This window comes from Bos mutus, chromosome 4 (genome assembly GCF_027580195.1).
Source record: "Bos mutus isolate GX-2022 chromosome 4, NWIPB_WYAK_1.1, whole genome shotgun sequence".
NCBI lineage: Eukaryota > Metazoa > Chordata > Mammalia > Artiodactyla > Bovidae > Bos > Bos mutus.
In genome coordinates this window covers 17,028,381-17,047,968 of record NC_091620.1, presented here as the reverse complement: position 1 = coordinate 17,047,968, position 19,588 = coordinate 17,028,381, and the positions used below count along the sequence as shown (strand labels likewise).

The 19,588-nt window shown below is 42.6% G+C and overlaps 1 protein-coding gene across 1 annotated transcript in view; it reads right to left on the bottom strand.

Moving 5' to 3' along the window:
- Nucleotides 1-1,414: 1,414 nt before the first annotated feature.
- CNTNAP2 (contactin associated protein 2) overlaps nucleotides 1,415-19,588 on the bottom strand; it is a 2,330,533-nt gene continuing 2,312,359 nt past the window's right edge. Inside the window, exons 23-24 of the mRNA XM_070369076.1 lie at nucleotides 11,344-11,424; nucleotides 1,415-6,556 (exon numbers count right to left, since the gene is read on the bottom strand). Of these exons, the coding sequence (XP_070225177.1) occupies nucleotides 6,357-6,556; nucleotides 11,344-11,424 (281 nt within the window). The 3' untranslated portion in view covers nucleotides 1,415-6,356. The remainder of the gene's footprint in view (nucleotides 6,557-11,343; nucleotides 11,425-19,588) is intronic.

Genomic DNA, 19,588 nt, shown 5'->3' with positions numbered 1-19,588 from the left:
TTTGCCTTCTCTTTCTGACAAAATTCCTTAAGCTTAGGTCCTTTGCAGGCATGTTGGTATGTTTGTGTGCTGGGGGGAGGGTTGTTGGTAGAAAGAAATCTTCCTGCTCAGGGATTATTTAGCCAGGTTTCTCTGAATTCATGGTCTTCAGAGTGACCAACGCAAGATGTGCATTTGTGAATGATAACTCATATAACGCGTGCTATAAAGACTTAGCTCTCAGACATAGGTTCTTTGGGGAGGACATAAACTCTCTAAAAATATTAACACAACTGTTTCCTCTATCGTGGGGTCTCAAAGAGTCTGACACGACTGAGCGACTGATCTGATCTGATCTGATTCCTCTATTCCAACCACCAGGCCATGTCATCACCGACAAAGAGAAAAACTGGGTGTTTCTTTAATTACCTCTCTGCGTGCATTTGTCCCTAATACTCTCTCCTCAGCTTCTCTACTTCCTGTTCATTGAACAGATACTGCGTTCTGCAAAATAAAGTCACCGTCTTTCTGGACTTAGGGACTTCGGTGTCCTCACGGCTGATGGCAGAGGGACTAGGTGTGGGAAGAGGCAGGTGGTTCTCAGATGCCCCTGCTGCTGATGGTAAATCCTGAACGGGTCGGCTCATTCTTTTTAAAATTCGTTTGTTATGAACTTTTACAAGTACCGATTTTCCCGGGGGACTTTCTGACATTCTCCCGCACCTGTTGGATCACACTCCCAAAGCGGAATTATGACAAAGAAACTCAGGGCGCAGCACCTTCTAAATGGACCTCAGAGTTATTGCTATTGATTGGCCTTGGGAATTGCTGAAGCACAGAGAGGCTGGGCTTTTAACTGGAATTCACACTTCTTTGGTGTCCATTTCAAGGTTTCACTGAACATTGATCAGCAGGAAATGGCTTCCCAATGGTAAGTGAAGACTGGGCAATGTGAATAATAAGAACCGCAGCTCTTAATGTACAACAAGTGCATTTAGAACCATCTACGCCTCCAGACACATTGTAAATCCCGGTTACCTAGCTCACTGGCTGGGATCCATTTATCCATTATCCGGCGTTACACCCTCATCTCAAACTAGGCTCGGAATATATTCTGGACACCATGTAACTCTAACCACATTTAACCAAGCTGTGTAAATTAATCCAAAACATGAAGCCAATATGTACTAAGCTCCTTTTAAGAAAAATGGGTGGAGGGGAGGAGTTCACAGCAAATGAAGGTTAAGGAAGGCTGCATCCGTTTGAGACCTGTCTTTGGGGAGTGACTGTAACTGCACCGCTTTTAGAAAGATTACCTGCCAAAGAGATGTGTAGTTCAGTGCCTGGAACTTTCTTTGCTGAAAGGCTGAAACAGAGCTTCTAAGTAAAACAAGTGGAACAAAACACAAAGAATCGCTTCAAGGATAATTGAAACTATTTTGGACTTTTTTATTTATCAATCTGGTTTCTAATATAATTTTAGTTAAATGAAAGACATTCACAAAGAAGAGTAGGCATACATACATAATTTCCTTCTTCCATTCTAGTTTACATGCTGTTGCTTTTAGAGAGTGAAATTTCCTGGTTATTTCACAGGGATAGAAAGCCTAATTGACTTTACAGAGAGAATATTAGCCCAGCCTTTTCACAACTTCAACCTCTGCAGTTCACCATGTTCACTGAAAAAAAAACAAACCCAAAATACCCGACAAAACAAAACTTAGAATAAGTGACATTGAGAACTGTTTCTTGGCCTACAAGATGGGAGGAATCTCCATGTTTTGAGAACCATCTCAAAATCCAGCAATTGCTGTAAGTAAACGGAGACTCAGAAAATGGTGCAGCCCATCTAAGTAGACAGGCTCTTAAAGCACGTTTTCATCTGGAAAATAAACTCACAAGTGCCTGGTGAGTATTAATATCCATGTGCCCAGGTATCTTCATTACCTTCAGCCAGTCTTTGCTCCATGGGAGGTAAGCAACTTTTCAACATGGTTTTCCTATTTCATTGACCGTGAGCTGCACATATCAGTTGTATATATATATATATAAAATACTGCTGTGAAATAAATTTAAAGTTTCCATCATGCAGGGTGTGTGCAGTTTAGCAGAGAGCCACTGGGCTATGTGAAATAGTCACATTAGCTGTTCATGTTTTCTTATTTATAAGCCATTTCAATCACATTGGGGCATGGTAAGCTGCAAGTCACATCACACCTAGGTGGGAACTTGGGGCTTTATACACAGGAGTTCTGGTTTCTCTGGCCCTTGGCTGTGTCGCATCTCCTGATGTTGACAGAAAAGCTCCCTGGCAGTCTCCCTGACTCTGAATCTAATGGTTGTACAACAATGCCTCATGTTTCCACACTCTTAGACTTGACTGCTTGGTTTCTTTTGAGATGACTTACAACCACTAGCTGGAAAGTAAGACTTCCAATAGGTCCACTGACTTGGCCTTTATGTTTGGGTTTCAAAGTATCTGCAGCCAAGGATCCATGGCACCTCCCCATTGTGTTATGAAGCAGATAAAAAACAGCTCTATCTTACATACAAGGCAAAGAGAAACAGAGAGGGTCAGCAACTTGGCTGAGGTCACAGAGCATGTCAGACAGAGAAAAGGGCTTGCACTCCATCAAGTGACTCTCAGGATCACTCTCACCAAAACATTTTAAAAATGGCATCCATTGGTCTTCAGCCCAAATCAGTTGGACACACTGTTCTACATGAGGCAGTTCTATTGGGACTAGCAATTTTGACCTATTTTTGGCTGGCTCATTTGGAATTCAGTTTAACAACTGTTGCCTTTCTCTTTGAAAACTGCTTGGGCAGGATGGTGAAAAGGAGGAAAAAATAGTAACAGCTTCCAATCAGGTACTGATCATTTGGAGATGTGAGATGTTAAGGGACCGTGAAAACGTTTACACCATAAGAGAAAGGAGAGAGTGAAAAAGAACACATGGAAGAACAGAAAACAACAGATGGAGAAAGAAGTAAGTTTCACACTGACACTGCATTTTCCTAACAGGGACATGTGCTTTTCCTTTGGAAGTTACTACGGTTTGTGTCGTTGTGCCCAACTCTCAGCGCCATCTAGTGGCTGCCCCACAGATGTTCAACAACAACATGAAATCTACTTTTGGGCTCACGCCAATTTCTTTTCCGAGCCTCAGAAATCCTGCTCCCGTAAGTAAAGGATGCTTGCTTGTCAAGCACAGGGCAACAGGGAATTTTCCAACAAAAACTCTCAACTCTTGTCTCCAACTCAACAAAAACTCCCACACAACAGGTCTCTTTTTTCGAGCAGTTGCTTGAAAGCCACAAGGGGAAATGTTGTCTTTTATGCTAAGAAGGGCCAGAGAAGAGCTTAAGAATATAACTTCTTACCTCCCGAGCTAGCTTCCTTGAGCTCAAGGGAATACCCTGAGAGCTCAGACTGGCACTGATTTTGCATTCATTCAAAGTCTCTAATCCTAGCAACTCAAAACAGAGATGCTTGGTTTATACACAGAAGATGTTTCCTGCACGAACAATCCAGGATCAATCATCAGCTGCCCCTGAAACTTTAAAAAAAACCTCTTATTTAAAGGAAACTTTGTTTTGTTCCGGTTATCACTGAAAGAGCTATCACTAGCCTCTTAGTGCTCTGCTGGTGAGCTGTTTGGATCAGCTTTGGCCGGATATGATTGACAAAGCAAGGCTGGGCACTGAGCTTGGGTCGTAATGTCATGGCTGCCTGAGGAGCTGGAAAGAAGAGGGCAGCATCCTTTTGTGCACATAAACAAAATTATTTAGCATTTAGAAGGTACTACATGTGGCCTTCGCAGATAGAGTCAGGGATCTGGGTGAAGACTGCAGTCCCATATTGGAGACGTCCAGCACGCATTTGGCACGTTACTTCACTACTTAATACCTTATCCACTGTGTTGTGTTCTGTCCACGGGCTGGGCTACTACCCGCTTTAGGGCAGAAACCATCTCAAATGATGCTGAGATGGGAGAAACACTGACCCCTACAGGCATCCTGGTGCCCTACGTTTGAAAATTTGGGGAGAAGTATTAGGTTTTATTTTACACTTTTCTGTGACAGGAAAAAGATAGAGAAGAGAAAGGGTAGGAACATTTTAGTTGAAGGGGATACGTTTGATTGTTTTCTTAATGATTTTGGAAAGAAAGGGAAAGTGCTCAGATAATGTATGTAGAATAAAACTGTCATGGGAAGTACAATAAATAACAAATTTCCATCTGGTGTTATTTGTCAAGTGTAAAAGTGATACCTGTCAAATAGGTTTTAAGAAATCAGAAACGTTTTAAAATATAAAGTTTAAAGTTTGCTTTTTCAATTTGACAATATAGAAAATAATCCTTAATGGGAGTCATCTTGGCCAAATTAATAATGTTTGTTTTCAATATGTCCTTGTAAATGTCACGTTTTTCTAATTAGTTACAATGAATGCTTTTCATGTTAAATGCATTTTAGGGAAGAATGATCAAGACTTTTAAATAAAGGGTGTTATGCTCATGCCTGAGGCCAGCAACTGTAAAAGGGCCTTAGAATTCCCTTTTGTTCTGTGACCTCGACTTAAATGTGGCTTAACTGGCCCACTGTCTCCTTGGGAATGTGCCAGGCACCGGTGCCAGGTGCAGTGAAGATAACACGTCCCATCACTCAAGAAACTGAGGTCCTCCAATAAGTTAGCTATCCTGAAGTGTCTTGAATACATCACCCAAACAAACTAGAATTTCCATTTTCTCAAGGTAGGCCACCTGACCAACAGTACCATTTTAACCTGATCTTACCTCCTTCCAGGAGGAGAAAGAAAAAAGTGTTATTTAATGCCTCAAAACGTTGGAGTCTAAGAAAATTTTAACATCCTTATTAAATCTAACAGCCTGAACTGTAATGATCATAAGTGTTAAGTCATTCTAGAAATAACTTTTGTGTAATCTTCTTGTAAAATAAATACATGAAATTATTTTTTGGATGCTTCAATAGGAGAGTTGTCCCACTGGTCTACAGAAACAGTCAATTAGTTTTAAATAAATAGTTCCTTGCCGGAATTAGTTGATCAAGGCTCCTGAATAAGCTGAGGTCTGGCTGACCAGAGATGTCCATTCTCTGAGAAGCAACGGTCAGTTCCCAGGTTGTGATGAACCTGAACTTCAGATGTATCTGCCAAAGAAAGTCCCTGAATCATGGCCGTGCGTCTGTTTAGGATGGAATAATACATGGAGTAGATCAGTTAGAATAGGGCAGGATTTTCCACATAATTCCAGAATAATAGCAATAACAATCGCAATCACAACTTGGCTTTATTTTGGTCTGTCCATTCAGAGACACTGTCTGCTAGGGTCTTGTCACAGGCGCATAAAGACCAGATAAAGCAAAATAAGAAGAGCAACCTAACTTCAGCATTCTCTAAGAAGTGTCCACACTCCTGCTACCAACTATAAAAGACACAGAGCCAACACATCTCAACATCTGGCTCTAATTCCTCACCATGGTGCTTACACACACATACAATCTAACCTAGTATCTTGTAGGTAAAGCAGAGGGAAATCCCTTTGTCTTGGCTGATCACCAGGTATTGTAGCTGACAGTTATAGACACCGGATAGGTCTAAGACTACAGATGAGGAGCGGTGTAATCGCGTAGACTCTGATCCAAAGTAAAACCCGCGATCCAATAGGGGACTGCTTCCCCTGGGTCTGAAAGCTTCTCTGGGTTGTCCTGATGGTTCTATCACACAGGAGGGACCGCACCCCTCTGCCTCCAGTGGGAACTCTCAGAGAACCGGCACACACTGAGGTCTCTCTGAAAACTGGTAAATCACAGCCCCTTCCTTTCTTTTTCCAATTCACAGGACATCAAAGAAATATCTTATGAACACTAACTAGTTACTACCACAGCCCATCAGAGGCTGACTCTATGCAAAAAGAAGAAAACGCGGGAGGCCGTGTACATGTGCATCAACGTTTCTCCAGGAAAAATACCCACGTTCTAAGGGGGCTGAAAATTGTAGAAAACGGGCCCTGTTCCTGTGGGTTTTCAGAACACCTCTCTAAACACACACAAAATATTCGACAGATAGTACCTACAAATGTTGACCACTGCTTAAACTCTAAAAGCAGTTTTTGTATTATTTTGTTTTGATACAGAAGGGGAAACTCAGCTATAAAGAAATATCAAAAAGTTTTTTTTTTTTTTTTTTTGGCCGTCAGTCTCCAGGAGTTTGCGGTCGCTTGCCTCCCCAGCTTGTGCTGATATCTGCAGGGTGTGCTCAGGGGTACGAAGTAGGGTGCTTCCGTCCCTTGCCCTCCTCCCTGGTCACGCTCCCCCCCTCCCTCGCCCCCCACTTCCCGGAGCCAAAGAGCCGCCCCTCAGATGAGCCATTCCTTTTTGCTCTCGTCGATGGTCTCTGTGAAGTTGGGGTCGTTGTTCATGATGGCGGCGTCGGCGCTCTCGGCGGACTCCGCGCCCTTCGCCTCGTTGGTGTGGTAGGTGCCCTTGTGACGGAACATGTAGCGAATGAGGAAGACCAAGGTGCAGAGGATGGTGAAGATGACCACGGCAATGACCCCTGGGGGACACAGGACAGAGGGGCGAGAGGTTAAACGCGGCCGAGGAGCCCGCCGGCCCCGCCCCTCTTCCCCATGGCTCCGTCAAGGAGCCTCTCCCGCAGGAGACTCGGAACTCCCGAACGACGAAAACCCACAGCGCCGGAGGGGAGGAGGAGACGGTTTCCACAGGTATATTTGGAGATTTCAACACTTTCCTCCTAGGAGTTGACTGAACGATGAAACAGAAAATCAGGAAGCCTTCAGAAGACCTCAAAAACACTGTTAACGAACTTGACCTAAGGAGTAATACCAGACCTACACGTCTGTCTTAGAGGAGAAGGATATACCACTCAACTCGTTTTATGAGGCCAGAATTATCCTGACACTATTACCAGACAAACACACTACAAGGAAATGATGGAGCAGTGTCTCTCCTAAATAAAACTGTAGCAAATCAAACCCAGCAATATGTAAAGCGGAACAGATTATAACAAAAATGGTATTAATTCTAGGAAGGTAAGATCGAGTTAACATTTAAAAATAAAGCAATGTAATTTACCACATTAAGGAAATAAAGGAGAAAAATCTTTATCAATAAATGCACATGACTAAAAAAGAAATATGAGAAATTTCAACACCCATTTATCATGAAGCCTCTCAGGAAACTATCAATAGAAAGAAAATTTCAACCTTGAAAAAGGGCATCTTTGAGAAATCTGCAGCTAATATTTCTTTTAATAGTGAAAGATTAAACACATTCATCCTAAAATATGGAAAAATGCAAGAGTGTCAACTCTTATCACCTTAACTCATGACTGTACTAAAAGTTCTAGACAGTGGAGTAAAATAAAAAGAAACAAAAAGTGCACCGATTGAGAAGGAGAACTCTATTCTCAGATGACAGGATTGTCTATGTAGAAAATACTAAGGAATATACAAAAAAAAGTTGCTGGAACTAACAGTAAATTTAGTAAGGTGAAATTTATATTTTTATATATTAGCATGAAATACTTGGAAATGAAAGTAATAAAATAGTGCCACTTAGAAAGAACACAACTGTTCAAGACTGTGCACTGAAAAATCATAAAACCTTGCTGAGACAAACTAAAGAAGGCCTAAATAAATGGATGCATATACCATATTTCAATGTCAATATTGTCAACCTGTTCATTTATAGATTTAATGCTATCCAATGAAAATAGTAGCAATTTTTTTTGTAGAAATATATAAGCTGATTCTAAATTTTGTATGGCAATTGCAAAGGACCCAGAACAGTCAAAATAGTTTAAAAAAAAAAAAAAAGAAATGATTGTAGAACTTACATTGCTTATTTCAAGACTTACTTTAAAGATACAGTAATAAAGTTAGAGCAATATTGGCCAAAGAAAGATATGTAAATCAACAAAACAGAATAGAGTCCAGAAAAAAGACATACAAATATACAGACAATTGATTTTTGACAAAAGTAACATGGAAATTAAATTGGAAAAAAAATAATCTTTTCAACAAGTGATCTCACAATAATTAGATATTTGTTTGGCAAATGATTTTTGACTTTTATCTCATACTATATTAACTCAAAGTAACTATGTGTATGTGTTAGTCGCTCAGCTGTGTCCAGCTATTTGTGACCCCACAGACTCTAGGCCACCAGGCTCCTCTGTCCATGGGGATTCTCCAGGCAAGAATACTGGAGTGGGTTGCCATTTCCTTCTCCAGTTGATCTTCCCAACCCAGGGATCAAACCTGGGTCTCCCACATTGCAGGCAGATTCTTTACCATCTGAGCCACCAGGGAAGCCCCCCCAAAGTGATTATAGACTGAATAATTAAAAGCTATCAAACTTCTGAGAAAATCTTTACAACCTTGGGGTTGGCAGGTTTTTAGAAAGGATTAAAAAATATCACAAACTGTAAAAAGGTTAGAAAGTTGGACTTTATAAAAATTAAAATCTCCTGCTTTTCAAAAACTACCACTAAGAAAATGAAACAATGAGAATGCAAGAAGAACTCTTACAACTCAATATAAAGAGGTCAGACAATCCAATTAAAAGAGGAGAAAGATTTAAATAGACACGTCACAAAAGATTTGCAAACAGTGATAAGCATGGAAAAAGATGCTCATAAGTCATCATATAGTTGCACATTAAAACCTCAGTGAGGGGGCTTTATTGGCAGCTCAGTGGTGGAGAATCCACCTGCCAATGCAAGAGACACAGGTTTGATCCCTGGGCCAGGAAGATCCCTCGTGCTGTGGAGCAACGAGGCCTGTGTGCCACAACTACTGAGCCTGTGCTCTAGAGCCTGGGGGCTGCAACTGCTGAGCCACATGCCACAGCTGCTGAAGCTGGAGCGCCCTAGAGCCTGTGCTCTGCAACAAGAGAAGCTACCACAGTGAGAAGCCCATGCACTGCAACTAGACAGCAGCCCTGCCACCCCCCCCCCCAACCAGAGAAAAGCCTGTGCAGCAACGAAGACCCAGCACACCCATAAATAAATAAAATTAAAAACAAAAATATACTATCAACAGAAAACGACTATTAAAAACAAACAAGGCACAGTGAGTTACCACCGCTCATCAACGAGATGGCTACAGAGAATGACAGTGCCAAGTGTTGGCAAGACTGTGAAGCAATTTGACCTCTCAGATATTGCTTATGGAAGCATAAAATGGTTCAACCATTTTGGAAAACTATATGGCAATTTCCTATAAAGTTAAATATCTACAATAACCCCGCAATTATACTCCTAGGAATTACCAGAGAAACTAAAACTTTTGTTTACAAAGGCCAGAACTTGGACAAGAATATTCACAGCAGCTTTTGTCCAAACAGCCCAAGCCTGGAAACAAACCAAACATCTATCAGCAGGTGAGGAGATAAAGCAAACTCTCCTTCATTCATACAAAGGAATACAACTTGGCAGTAAAAATAAACAGACCACTGGTAATACAACAGTGTCAACAGATTCTCAAAAACACATTGAGGGAAAGAAGGCACAACAGATTACATACTATGTGATTCCATTTCTGTGAAACCCTAAAAAGAGGCAAAAGAAATCCACGTGACAAAGGCAAGTGGAGTGGGGGACGGGTGAATTACAAAGGGATACAAGAGAACTTTTAGTGGGTGGAGATGTTCTGTGTCTTGATTGTGGCTGTGGTTATACGAATACGTTGGAGAAGGAAACGGAAACCCGCTCTAGTATTCTTGGCTGGAGAATTCCATGGACAGAGGAGCCTGGTGGGCTGCAGAAGGGGTCGCAAAGAGTCAGACGCGACTGAGCGACTAACACTATAGGCATATGTGTTTGTCAAAAGTCATGACGTGTTACATTTAAGTAAGTGCATTGCTACTGCTAAGTCACTTCAGTCGTGTCCGACTCTGTGTGATCCCATAGATGGCAGCCCACCAGGCTCCCCGTCCCTGGGATTCTCCAGGCAAGAACACTGGAGTGGTTGCCATTTCCTTCTCCAATGCCTGAAAGTGAAAAGTGAAAGTGAAGTTGCTCAGTCGTATCCGACTCTTAGCGACCCCATGGACTGCAGCCCACCAGGTTCCTCCATCCATGGGATTTTCCAGGCAAGAGTACTGGAGTGGGGTGCCAAAATAAGTGCATATTATGCTTCAATAAAGTTGATATTAAAAAAGCAAAATAATGAGGATAAGGATTATACCAGAACTCTGAACAATGTGATTTAAGCACCATTCCTGAACGTATTTGGGCTTCCAGGCGGCTCAGTGGGTAAAGAATCTGCCTGCAATGCAGGAGACACAGGAGATGCAGGTTCGATCCCAGGGTTCAGATGATCCCCTGGAGGAGGAAATGGCAACCCACTCCAGTATTCTTGCCTGGAGAATCCCACAGACAGAGGAGAATGGTGGGCTACAACCCATAGGGTCGCAAAGAGTTGGACACGAGTGAAGCAACCTATCATGCACGCACACAGGCTCGGAATGTATCGGGATTCTCCAGGCAAGAATACTGGAGTGGGCTGCCATTTCCTTCTCCAAGGGATCTTTGCAACCCAGGGATCGAACCCGAGTCTCCTGCATTGCAGACAGACGCTTTATCGTCTGAGCCGCCAGGGAAGCCCTGTAATTTAATAGTCACATATATATAGGTGTCCACTTTCTTTCTGTGGAAAATAAACCTACTGACTAAGCTGAGTTGATTGGCTGAGTTTAAAATCCTTCATATGCTTAACAGTATTAGCTGTCCTCAGAGAGACAGGAAACATCTTTATAAAATAAGGCGGAAGCAGAGAGAGAAGGCGGCAAAGGTGATATTTACTGATCCAAACACGAGGAACTATACTAGGAGAGTCAAACTATTATGCAGGTTTCTGTGGTGGGAAGAAAAGCCTGGAATATTCAGATACTCTGGCTTATTAATGGTCTGATAATTTTTATTAAGATAACTGAAACCAGACTGGCATAGTCCTTCCCATTTTTGTAGCAAGCTACTCTGGATCATTTGGGATGCAAGAGGATGATGAGGGCAAAAACAGATGTCCTGGCTGTTGCCATGTCATGTTGCCATGACAGCCTGCTTGTGTATTCAGATGCTGGCTAGCTTCCTAATACTACTGTTCTTTTCCTTTTTTTAAATAATAAGTCAGCATTTAAAAAGAGCCAAGTTACACTTATCAGTTTCTCCACATCTGTACTTCTCAATCTTCAGCCATATTTAAACAGCAAAATAAATAAAGTACAAGTCTAGATGACTCCTTTTCCTCTGGATGATGCTTTTATTGAAAATGACCACTCCCCACAAGTGAGGAAGCGCCTGTCCTGTGCGTCACCTACCTCCGATGATGGCCGAGTTTCTGTTGACTCCATTTCTTATGGCCTGGCCTTGTCCTGGGCTATACGGAAAATCAGCACTGGCTGTAGAGGAAGAGATAAAAAGTCATGTATATCATTTATCCCGGATAATCTGATATATCTATTTTTTCATAAAATCCTTCAACACTGCCTGTTTTCCCAAATGAGACCTCTGTTTCATTTAAACCCATTTTGCTATTGTTGCCCACAAGAATCACAGCCACCTCAATGCCTGCTGTTTTCCTTTGTACACGGCCCAGACGAGCACTATATCTCCTTGGGAGGAATATTAAAAAGTTTAGAACAACCTGAGCAGGACTGTCGGTTGTCGGTTCCACTGACAGACAAGTTGAGAATACTTCTTCTTAAGTTTGGCTGAAATCTGCCTCCCAGCCACTTTGATCCCTTTCACAACTGATGGAGTTGGGTATGTTTGCTGATGAGCTTTGTAGAACTTACAGTATTAGTTTAATAAGTAATTGTTAAAAATTTTTAAAAAATTGAAGTATCAAAGTGAAAGTCGCTCAGTTGGGTCTGACTCTTTGCAACCCCATGGACTATACAGTCCATGGAATTCTTCAGGCCAGAATCCTGGAGTGGGTAGCCTTTCCTTTCTCCAGGGTATCTTACCAACCCAGGAATCAAACCCAGGTCTCCTGCATTGCAGGCTGATTATCAGCTGAGCCACGAGGGAAGCCCAAGAATACTGGAGTGGGTAGCATATCCCTTCTCTCGGAGAAGGCAATGGCACCCCACTCCAGTACTCTTGCCTGGAAAATCCCATGGGCGGAGGAGCCTGGTAGGCTGCAGTCCATGGGATCGCTAAGAGTCGGGCACGACTGAGCCACTTCACTTTCACTTTTCACTTTCATGCATTGGAGAAGGAAATGGCAACCCACTCCAGTGTTCTTGCCTGGAGAATCCCAGGGATGGGGGAGCCTGGTGGCCTGCCGTCTATGGGTTCGCACAGAGTCCGACATGACTGAAGTGACTTAGCAGCAGCAGCAGCATATCCCTTCTCTAGGGGATATTCCTGTCCCAGGAATCGAACCAGGGTCTCCTGCATTGCAGGCAGATTCTTTACTAACTGAGCTATGAGGGAAACAAACTGAAGTATAGTTGATATAAAATATTATATGCTACAGGTGTACCATATAGTGATTCACAAGGTTTAAAGGCTATATTCCATTTATAGTTATTATAAACTATTGGATATATTCCCTATGTTGTACAGTCAATCCTTGTAGTATTATATGTAATATTTATACATAATAGTTCATACCTCTTGACACTCTACACTTGTACCGCTCCCCCATGCCCTCTTCCCACTAGTAACCACTAGTTTGTTCTATACACTTGTGAGTCTGCTTCTTTTTTGTCATTTCACTAGTTTGTTGGGTTCTTTAGGTTCCGTGTATAAGTGACATCATACAGTCTTTGCCTTTCTCTAATTTACTTCACTTCGCTTAGTACCTTTTAGTCCACCAACGCTGTTGCAAATTTTCATTCTTTTTACGGCTGAGTAGTATTCCATCATACATCTGGACTACACCTTCTTTATCTAATCATCTGTGCATGACACTTAGGTTGCTTCCATATCTTGGCTATTGTAAATAATACTGCCATAAGACGCTGCGGTGTATGCATCTTTTTGAATTAGTGTTTTTGTTTTAAAAAGGAATCATGTATTTAAACAAGTATCTTATGTGGCTCCAGTAAAATACTGTATGCTGTAGGAATTTGTTAGGGGATAATATCTCCTAAATGTTGGGAAGAATATTAACTGCCTAATAACTTTTCTATTTCTGAACCTATTTCAACAAATCTTTGCAGCATGCCTACCATGTGTCAGCTGCCATTCTAAGTGCTGGGGATATAGAGCAAAGAGTAAAAAGGTGAAAATTGTTATTAATGAGAACTTTTCATGCCTCACTGAAGAATTTGGTTTATATAGTCAAAATACTAACCTGGAGCATGGATGTGATTTTAGTTATGACCCTGTCTATGTATAGTGACTTGCCTGAAATGACAGTGCAGCTTCCATGTTGTAACTCACACACTCAATGCACACAGTAAGATTTGGTTATCAATACACATATTCCCTGAGGCCAACCACCCTTCAAAGACGGAGTGGTGCTTTTCAAGAAAAAGGCTTGAATTTTCACTGCTCATCTTGGGCGTAGTTCCAAGGTCTTCTGAAGTTGTATTTACCCTTCTCTGAACTCCAGTATTTGGGCCACCTCATGCGAAGAGTTGACTCATTAGAAAAGACTCTGATGCTGGGAGGGATTGGGGGCAGGAGGAGAAGGGGACGACAGAGGATGAGATGGCTGGATGGCATCACTGACTCGATGGATGTGAGTCTGAGGGAACTCTGGGAGTTGGTGATGGACAGGGAGGCCTGGCGTGCTGCGATTCATGGGGTCACAAAGAGTCGGACACGAACTGAACTGAACTGAACACTGTTTGGCCCATGTCCTTCTAAAAAGTCAAAAGCTTAATAGCTTGTAAATGGCCTAGCTGGAATTAATACCAAGGCAGCATTAATTCCAAAGTCAATGGTCTTTCCTATATTACCTTTCAAGGGCTAGAATGACACAGACAGGTCAGCTGTTGAGAAAACCCCAGCTGTCCGACAGTTCAGCTCAGGTAGGACCCATGGAAGGAAGAACTAGTTTTAGGATATGAGGTAGAAAGACTTATTTTGTTTGGACACACTAACTTGAAGTGCCTACAGAACACCCAGTGGCGACATCTACCAGGCATTCGAGCAGTCTGCGAGTGTCATGTTTCTCCTCTCCTTTCAATAAACACAGAAATCTCCTGACCATTAAAAAATATACAGCTTCAAAATATACTTACTAACAAAAAAAAATTACAGTGTCAATTCTGTCATTATTCTGTTGTGTGGTATTCACGATACTACAAGACCGTTTGCTCTTCTGCTTCAGGTAACACGGATGGTGGAACACAGCATGGTTCCTGCCTGAAAGAGCTTTGCACCCTTGGCCACAAAACTGCAGAAAAACACAGATGCTTAGAGACCCTGACAACCTCTCTCTGTTCTCTTGTGCTGTTGTTGCTCAGTCATGTCCGACTCTTTCCAACCCCGGGGACTGTAGCCCGCCAGGCTCCTCTGTCCATGGGATTCTCCAGGCAAGAACCCTGGAGTGGGTTGCCACTTCCTTCCCCACTGGTTCTCTTGAAGTTACTGACATAAACAGTAGGGAAAGGTACGGATATGACTTGAACTCCTTGACATCGGGCGGAAGGTTTCCCTTGAGCTTCTCTTGCTTCTTCCCTCATTGAGTCACTTTTCCCACTCACCCTTCGAGGCACATGGAGTTCTGGTGCTTCAGGGGGATGTGTCTTTGCTCCTCCATGTGACATGCTTTGTCAGGAAACCTGGTTGTCTTTCTTCTCTTTGTCTCTTAAATCTTACCACTTTCCTGAAACCATTCTGAGCCACTCCAGATGAATCATCTGTCCTCTTTTCAATGGCTATCATCTTAATTCTTGTCACTCCATACATGGTATTCATACATTCATACATGGTATTCATCTTCTTAAAGGCAGGGGCCAATCTTAATTATATTTGCAGTCCCAATGACAAGTAGCAGAGCTAATTGGATCAAACTGCCAACATCTGCTAGATCATCGAAAAAGCAAGAGAATACCAGAAAAACATCTACTTTTGCTTTATTGATTACACCAAAGTCTTTGACTGTGTAGACCACAACAAACTGTGGAAAATTCTTCAAGAGATGGAATACCAGACCACCTTACCTGCCTCTTGAGAAACCTATATGCAGGTCAAAAAGCAACAGTTAGAACCGGACACAGAACAAGAAGACTGGTTCCAAATTGGGAAAGGAGTACGTCAAGGCTGTATATTGTCACCCTGCTTATTTGACTTATATGCAGAGTACATCATGAGAAATGCTGGACTAGATAAAGCACAAGCTAGAATCAAGATTGCCGGGAGAAATATCAATAACCTCAGATATGCAGATGACACCACCCTTATGGCAGAAAGTGAAGAGGAACTAAAGAGCCTCTTGATGAAAATGAAAGAGGAGAGTGAATGAGCTGGCTTAAAATTCAACACTTAAAATATGAAGATCATGGTATCTGGTCCCATCATGTCATGGCAAATAGATGGGGAAATAATGGAAACAGTGTCAGACTTTATTTTCTTGGGCTCCAAAATCACTGCAGATGGTGACTGCAGCCATGAAATAAAAAGACGCTTGCTCCTTGGAAGAAAAGCTATGACCAACCTAGACAGCACTTTAAAAACCAGAGACATTACTTTGCCAACAAAGGTTCATCTAGTCAGAGCTATGGTTTTTCCAGTGGTCATGTATGGATTTGAGAGTTGGACTATAAGTAAGCTGAGAACCAAAGAACTGATGCTTTTAAACTGTGGTGTTGGAGAAGACTCTTGAGTCCCTTGAACTTCAAGGAGATACAACCAGTCCATCCTAAAGGAAATCAGTCCTGAAAATTCATTGGAAGTACTGATGCTGAAGCTGCAACTCCAATAATTTGGCCACCTGATGTGAAGAACTGGCATCATGGACATGAGTTTGACCTACTCTGGGAGTTGGTGACAGACAGGGAAGCCTGGATTGCTGCAGTCCATGGGGTCACAAAGAGTTGGACACAACTGAGCAACTGAACTGAACTGACTGGTATAATTAAAATCAGTCCATTAAGAGGTATGCAAACATTTGCATGAAAAAAGACTGTAGCTCTCCAGGCTCCTCTGTCTATGGAATTCTCCAGGCAATACTGGAGTGGGTTGCTATTTCCTTCTCCAGGGGATCTTTTCAACCCAGGGATTGAACCTGGGTCTCCCATATTGTGGGCAGATTCTTTTACCATCTGAGGCACTTAGGGGAGCCAATAAAATCTCCTATGCAATTTTGGAAGTCAGCTGCCTAGACTCAATTCCACCCTTAAAGCAAAGCAGTATTCTTACTCTTCCTAACAGAGGAAAGGAACATATTGAATACAGAAAAGCTCCTAATAATTTCTGTGTCTGCTAGTTTGGTTATTATCAGAAAAAAATCAGTGGAGAACCCCAGGTCCCAGAGAAATTCAAGGGGAGGCTCATGTGTCTGCATGAACATGCCTGTTTTCATGGCTTTGTTTATAACTTGAGCTTGCTTCTCCAAATGCATGTAAGTGCCTATTCCCTGGAGGCAAATCCATTTCATCCTGGCATGCAGACTGATATGCTACTTTGATAGATATATTTCAGATGATTTCATTGTAACTGTTCTTTCCCCTGGGTACTAACATCCTCTTAGAATGCACATAGAGGAACACAGAGGCCAAGAGACACTGATGAGGCCAAACCACAAACCTCATTCTGCTACCAATTTTTATGCCCTCCCACTCCCACCCAAGTTTGCTGCAAGAGCCATTTGAGTGGTGCTAGAGTATCAAGGAACCTATCCATATTTTGGGAAATATCATGAGTAGGTTCAAAGTAGACTTTAGACATTTAGTCTCAGGCCCAGACTTGCGTCAAACAGGCAAAGACTACATTCAATATACTTTTCTTCTGGATCCCTAAATGACACTTGTGGACAAAGAATGTCACCTGTCAAAGGATGTTGTGGCCATCAAACCATCAGCCGCCCCCATGCCCATCCCCACAGCGCACCCTGAGCGGATTCAGGCTGGAGAAAACAGGATACTGGCCCTAGAGAGTGAAGATGTAGATCAAAGGAATGATTTCTATCAACCCAGACTCTTGCATCTTCTCATACATAAAAAATGGCTAAATTCATTAATTTGAGATGTCTGGTTTTTCTTTAATGAATAGTAATCTTTTGATGTTCCAACTGCTTTCTTTGGTTGCAAAAAACTCCTATATATCCTGGCTCCTCCTCTACCTCTTTGGAGCAGTCTCTCAGAGCTACCTGAGAGTCTGTCTCCCGGACTTAAGTCCTCAGCATGTCCACCGCATAAAACATGGTTGCACACGGTTTTTTCAGTTGACACGCTACATGATAACACCAAAGTGTGGCGCTGTTCCACTCCAGTTTAGTGTCTCATGGAAACGTGTTTCTGCTCATTTCTGCCACACACATCCTGTTTGTCTGGTCATCTCCATTATGTTGATAGACCACGTTTCCCTTGACCCACCCTTCGATCTGTTCTCCTCCTCGCCTCCCTCAGCAGGGGACAGGCAGACATGTCGCTGCAGGAGCTGGTGACAGGGGATCCTTCTCCATGGACGAGCTTGTGAACCAGCCTGGCTGTGACCGCAGAGCCCACCGAGAAGGCTCACACCCTGAAACACACTCGGACACGGTCTCACGGACACTTCCACACACAGATGGCATTCCCTCCCATCACTGTTGTCTCTGTCTTACGCGTGGGAAGGGAAACCAGCTCACAGTTCAGCACTTTCCCTGCCCCTAACTTCAAGTGGGGGCAGGAAGGGACAAACACACACTTTGTAAGAGCCGGCCTGGGGGAGCTGTTCCTTGTAATCTGTAAAATGGTCAGAAATTAGGACCGGGTGAGTGAAAACACACCTTTTTGCACCCAAAGAACAGAAACCAGGAATGTTTGATTCTATTTCTAAAGGCCCTTGCCTGCCCTTTGCTACGTTCCAGGAAGACTTCATCAGGAAAGTGAAAGTCTACGCCTCACCCCCTCTATCTACGGCCGGCAGGGCGAGGGTGCTGGTTCTGAGCCCACCTTGTGTCTGAACCAGGTGAGGGGCGTGGCCTCACAAAGCCCCGCCCCCCAACTATCACGCAGGTTGTTTACAGGTGACCGACGTGTGGTGAAGCTCTGAGTTTTAGGACTGTGTGAGATCACTCATCTTTTGGATCCACTCTCCTCACACATAAAACTCTCTGGGGCCCAAAAGAGCAAGCGGTTGGTTGGCTGGCTGTGGTAGAGTCAGCCTAGGACTGCCTTTCACTGTGAGGCACAAGAAGTAAATTGACGTGAAATTCAGATTTGGAGAGCCTGCTGTTCAGGAAACAATAGCATTTCCTACAGTCAGGCACTGTTTTAAGTCCTTTTCAAGGATTCGCTCATTTCATCCTCCTGTGAACCTTGTGAGGCTGGGGTTTGCATCCCATTTTGGAGGCTAAAAACTTGGCTGGGGTCCCACGAACAAGAAGTGGTGGAACCAAGGTCTGAACCCAGGAAACTGGCTCCAGAAGCCACTTACAAGGAACTACGCTGAACTGATGAGAAGCAGGGGGCCAGCCTGGCTCTATCAATTCATCACCGTCGTCAAGGTGGCCAGCTAACTCAGCCCAGTGGTTTCTCCGTGGTTGGTGGGCTGTCTGGTGAGGCCAAAGATGTCGAAAAGCTTCTGACTGCACTTGTCTGGCTGCGAAAGTGAGTGTGCAAGGCCTTTTATCTGACAAAGATAATTCCACGTAATGACAGCATCAGCTGAACAATGTGATAAATTAAGAGCTCTGAACCAACATCGTAAGAGGAACAGAAAGCCAGTACCCCAGATACAATTCCATCATGGACCTAAACAGCCTAGCGAGGATGGTTAGCACCCTTGCAACGACACGTGGGAAATCATGAATAGCACTAATTGTGCTTTAAAACATTACTGTCCGATTATAATTTTGATTGCTTTTATAGAATGTGAAAAATTAAGAGAGGATGTTTCAAGCCAGGTACTTAAGCACAATAAGCTGTTTTAAAAGACAGTTGTAAGAACAGAATATTGAAAAGAGATTTAAATTCTTTAGCCTCTAATTTCTTGCTTGTCTCACTGAGTAGGTAGGGAGAAAAAGGGCCAGTGAAGCTTTCAATTTAAAAAAATACAGAATATAAACAAGGTAGCTGTGATTCTTATTTACTAAATTTCAAAATATGTAAAACTGTAGACTTTAGCTTAGAAGCCAACTGCAAATAAAACACATATTTAAATGCATACAAAAATAAATTGAGATTATCAAACAGAAAATGCCCCCAAATGAAAGGTACTAAAAGCTTCAGGTTGTCACATACCAGGGACAAAAAAATTAGATAGTAGCTGACATCTAGAGAAAATATTGCCATGGAAACCACTTGGGCTTCAGCCTCTAATGGGGCAATTTGAGATACTTTAACAAAACTGCTGCTATTAATTATAATTTAATTTAAATTGCAACATTCTTTTTGTAGTGGAGTCTGGGCTCGATGAGGCAAATATGTCTTTGTTCTTCCAGCGTCTTTGTTTCCTTTC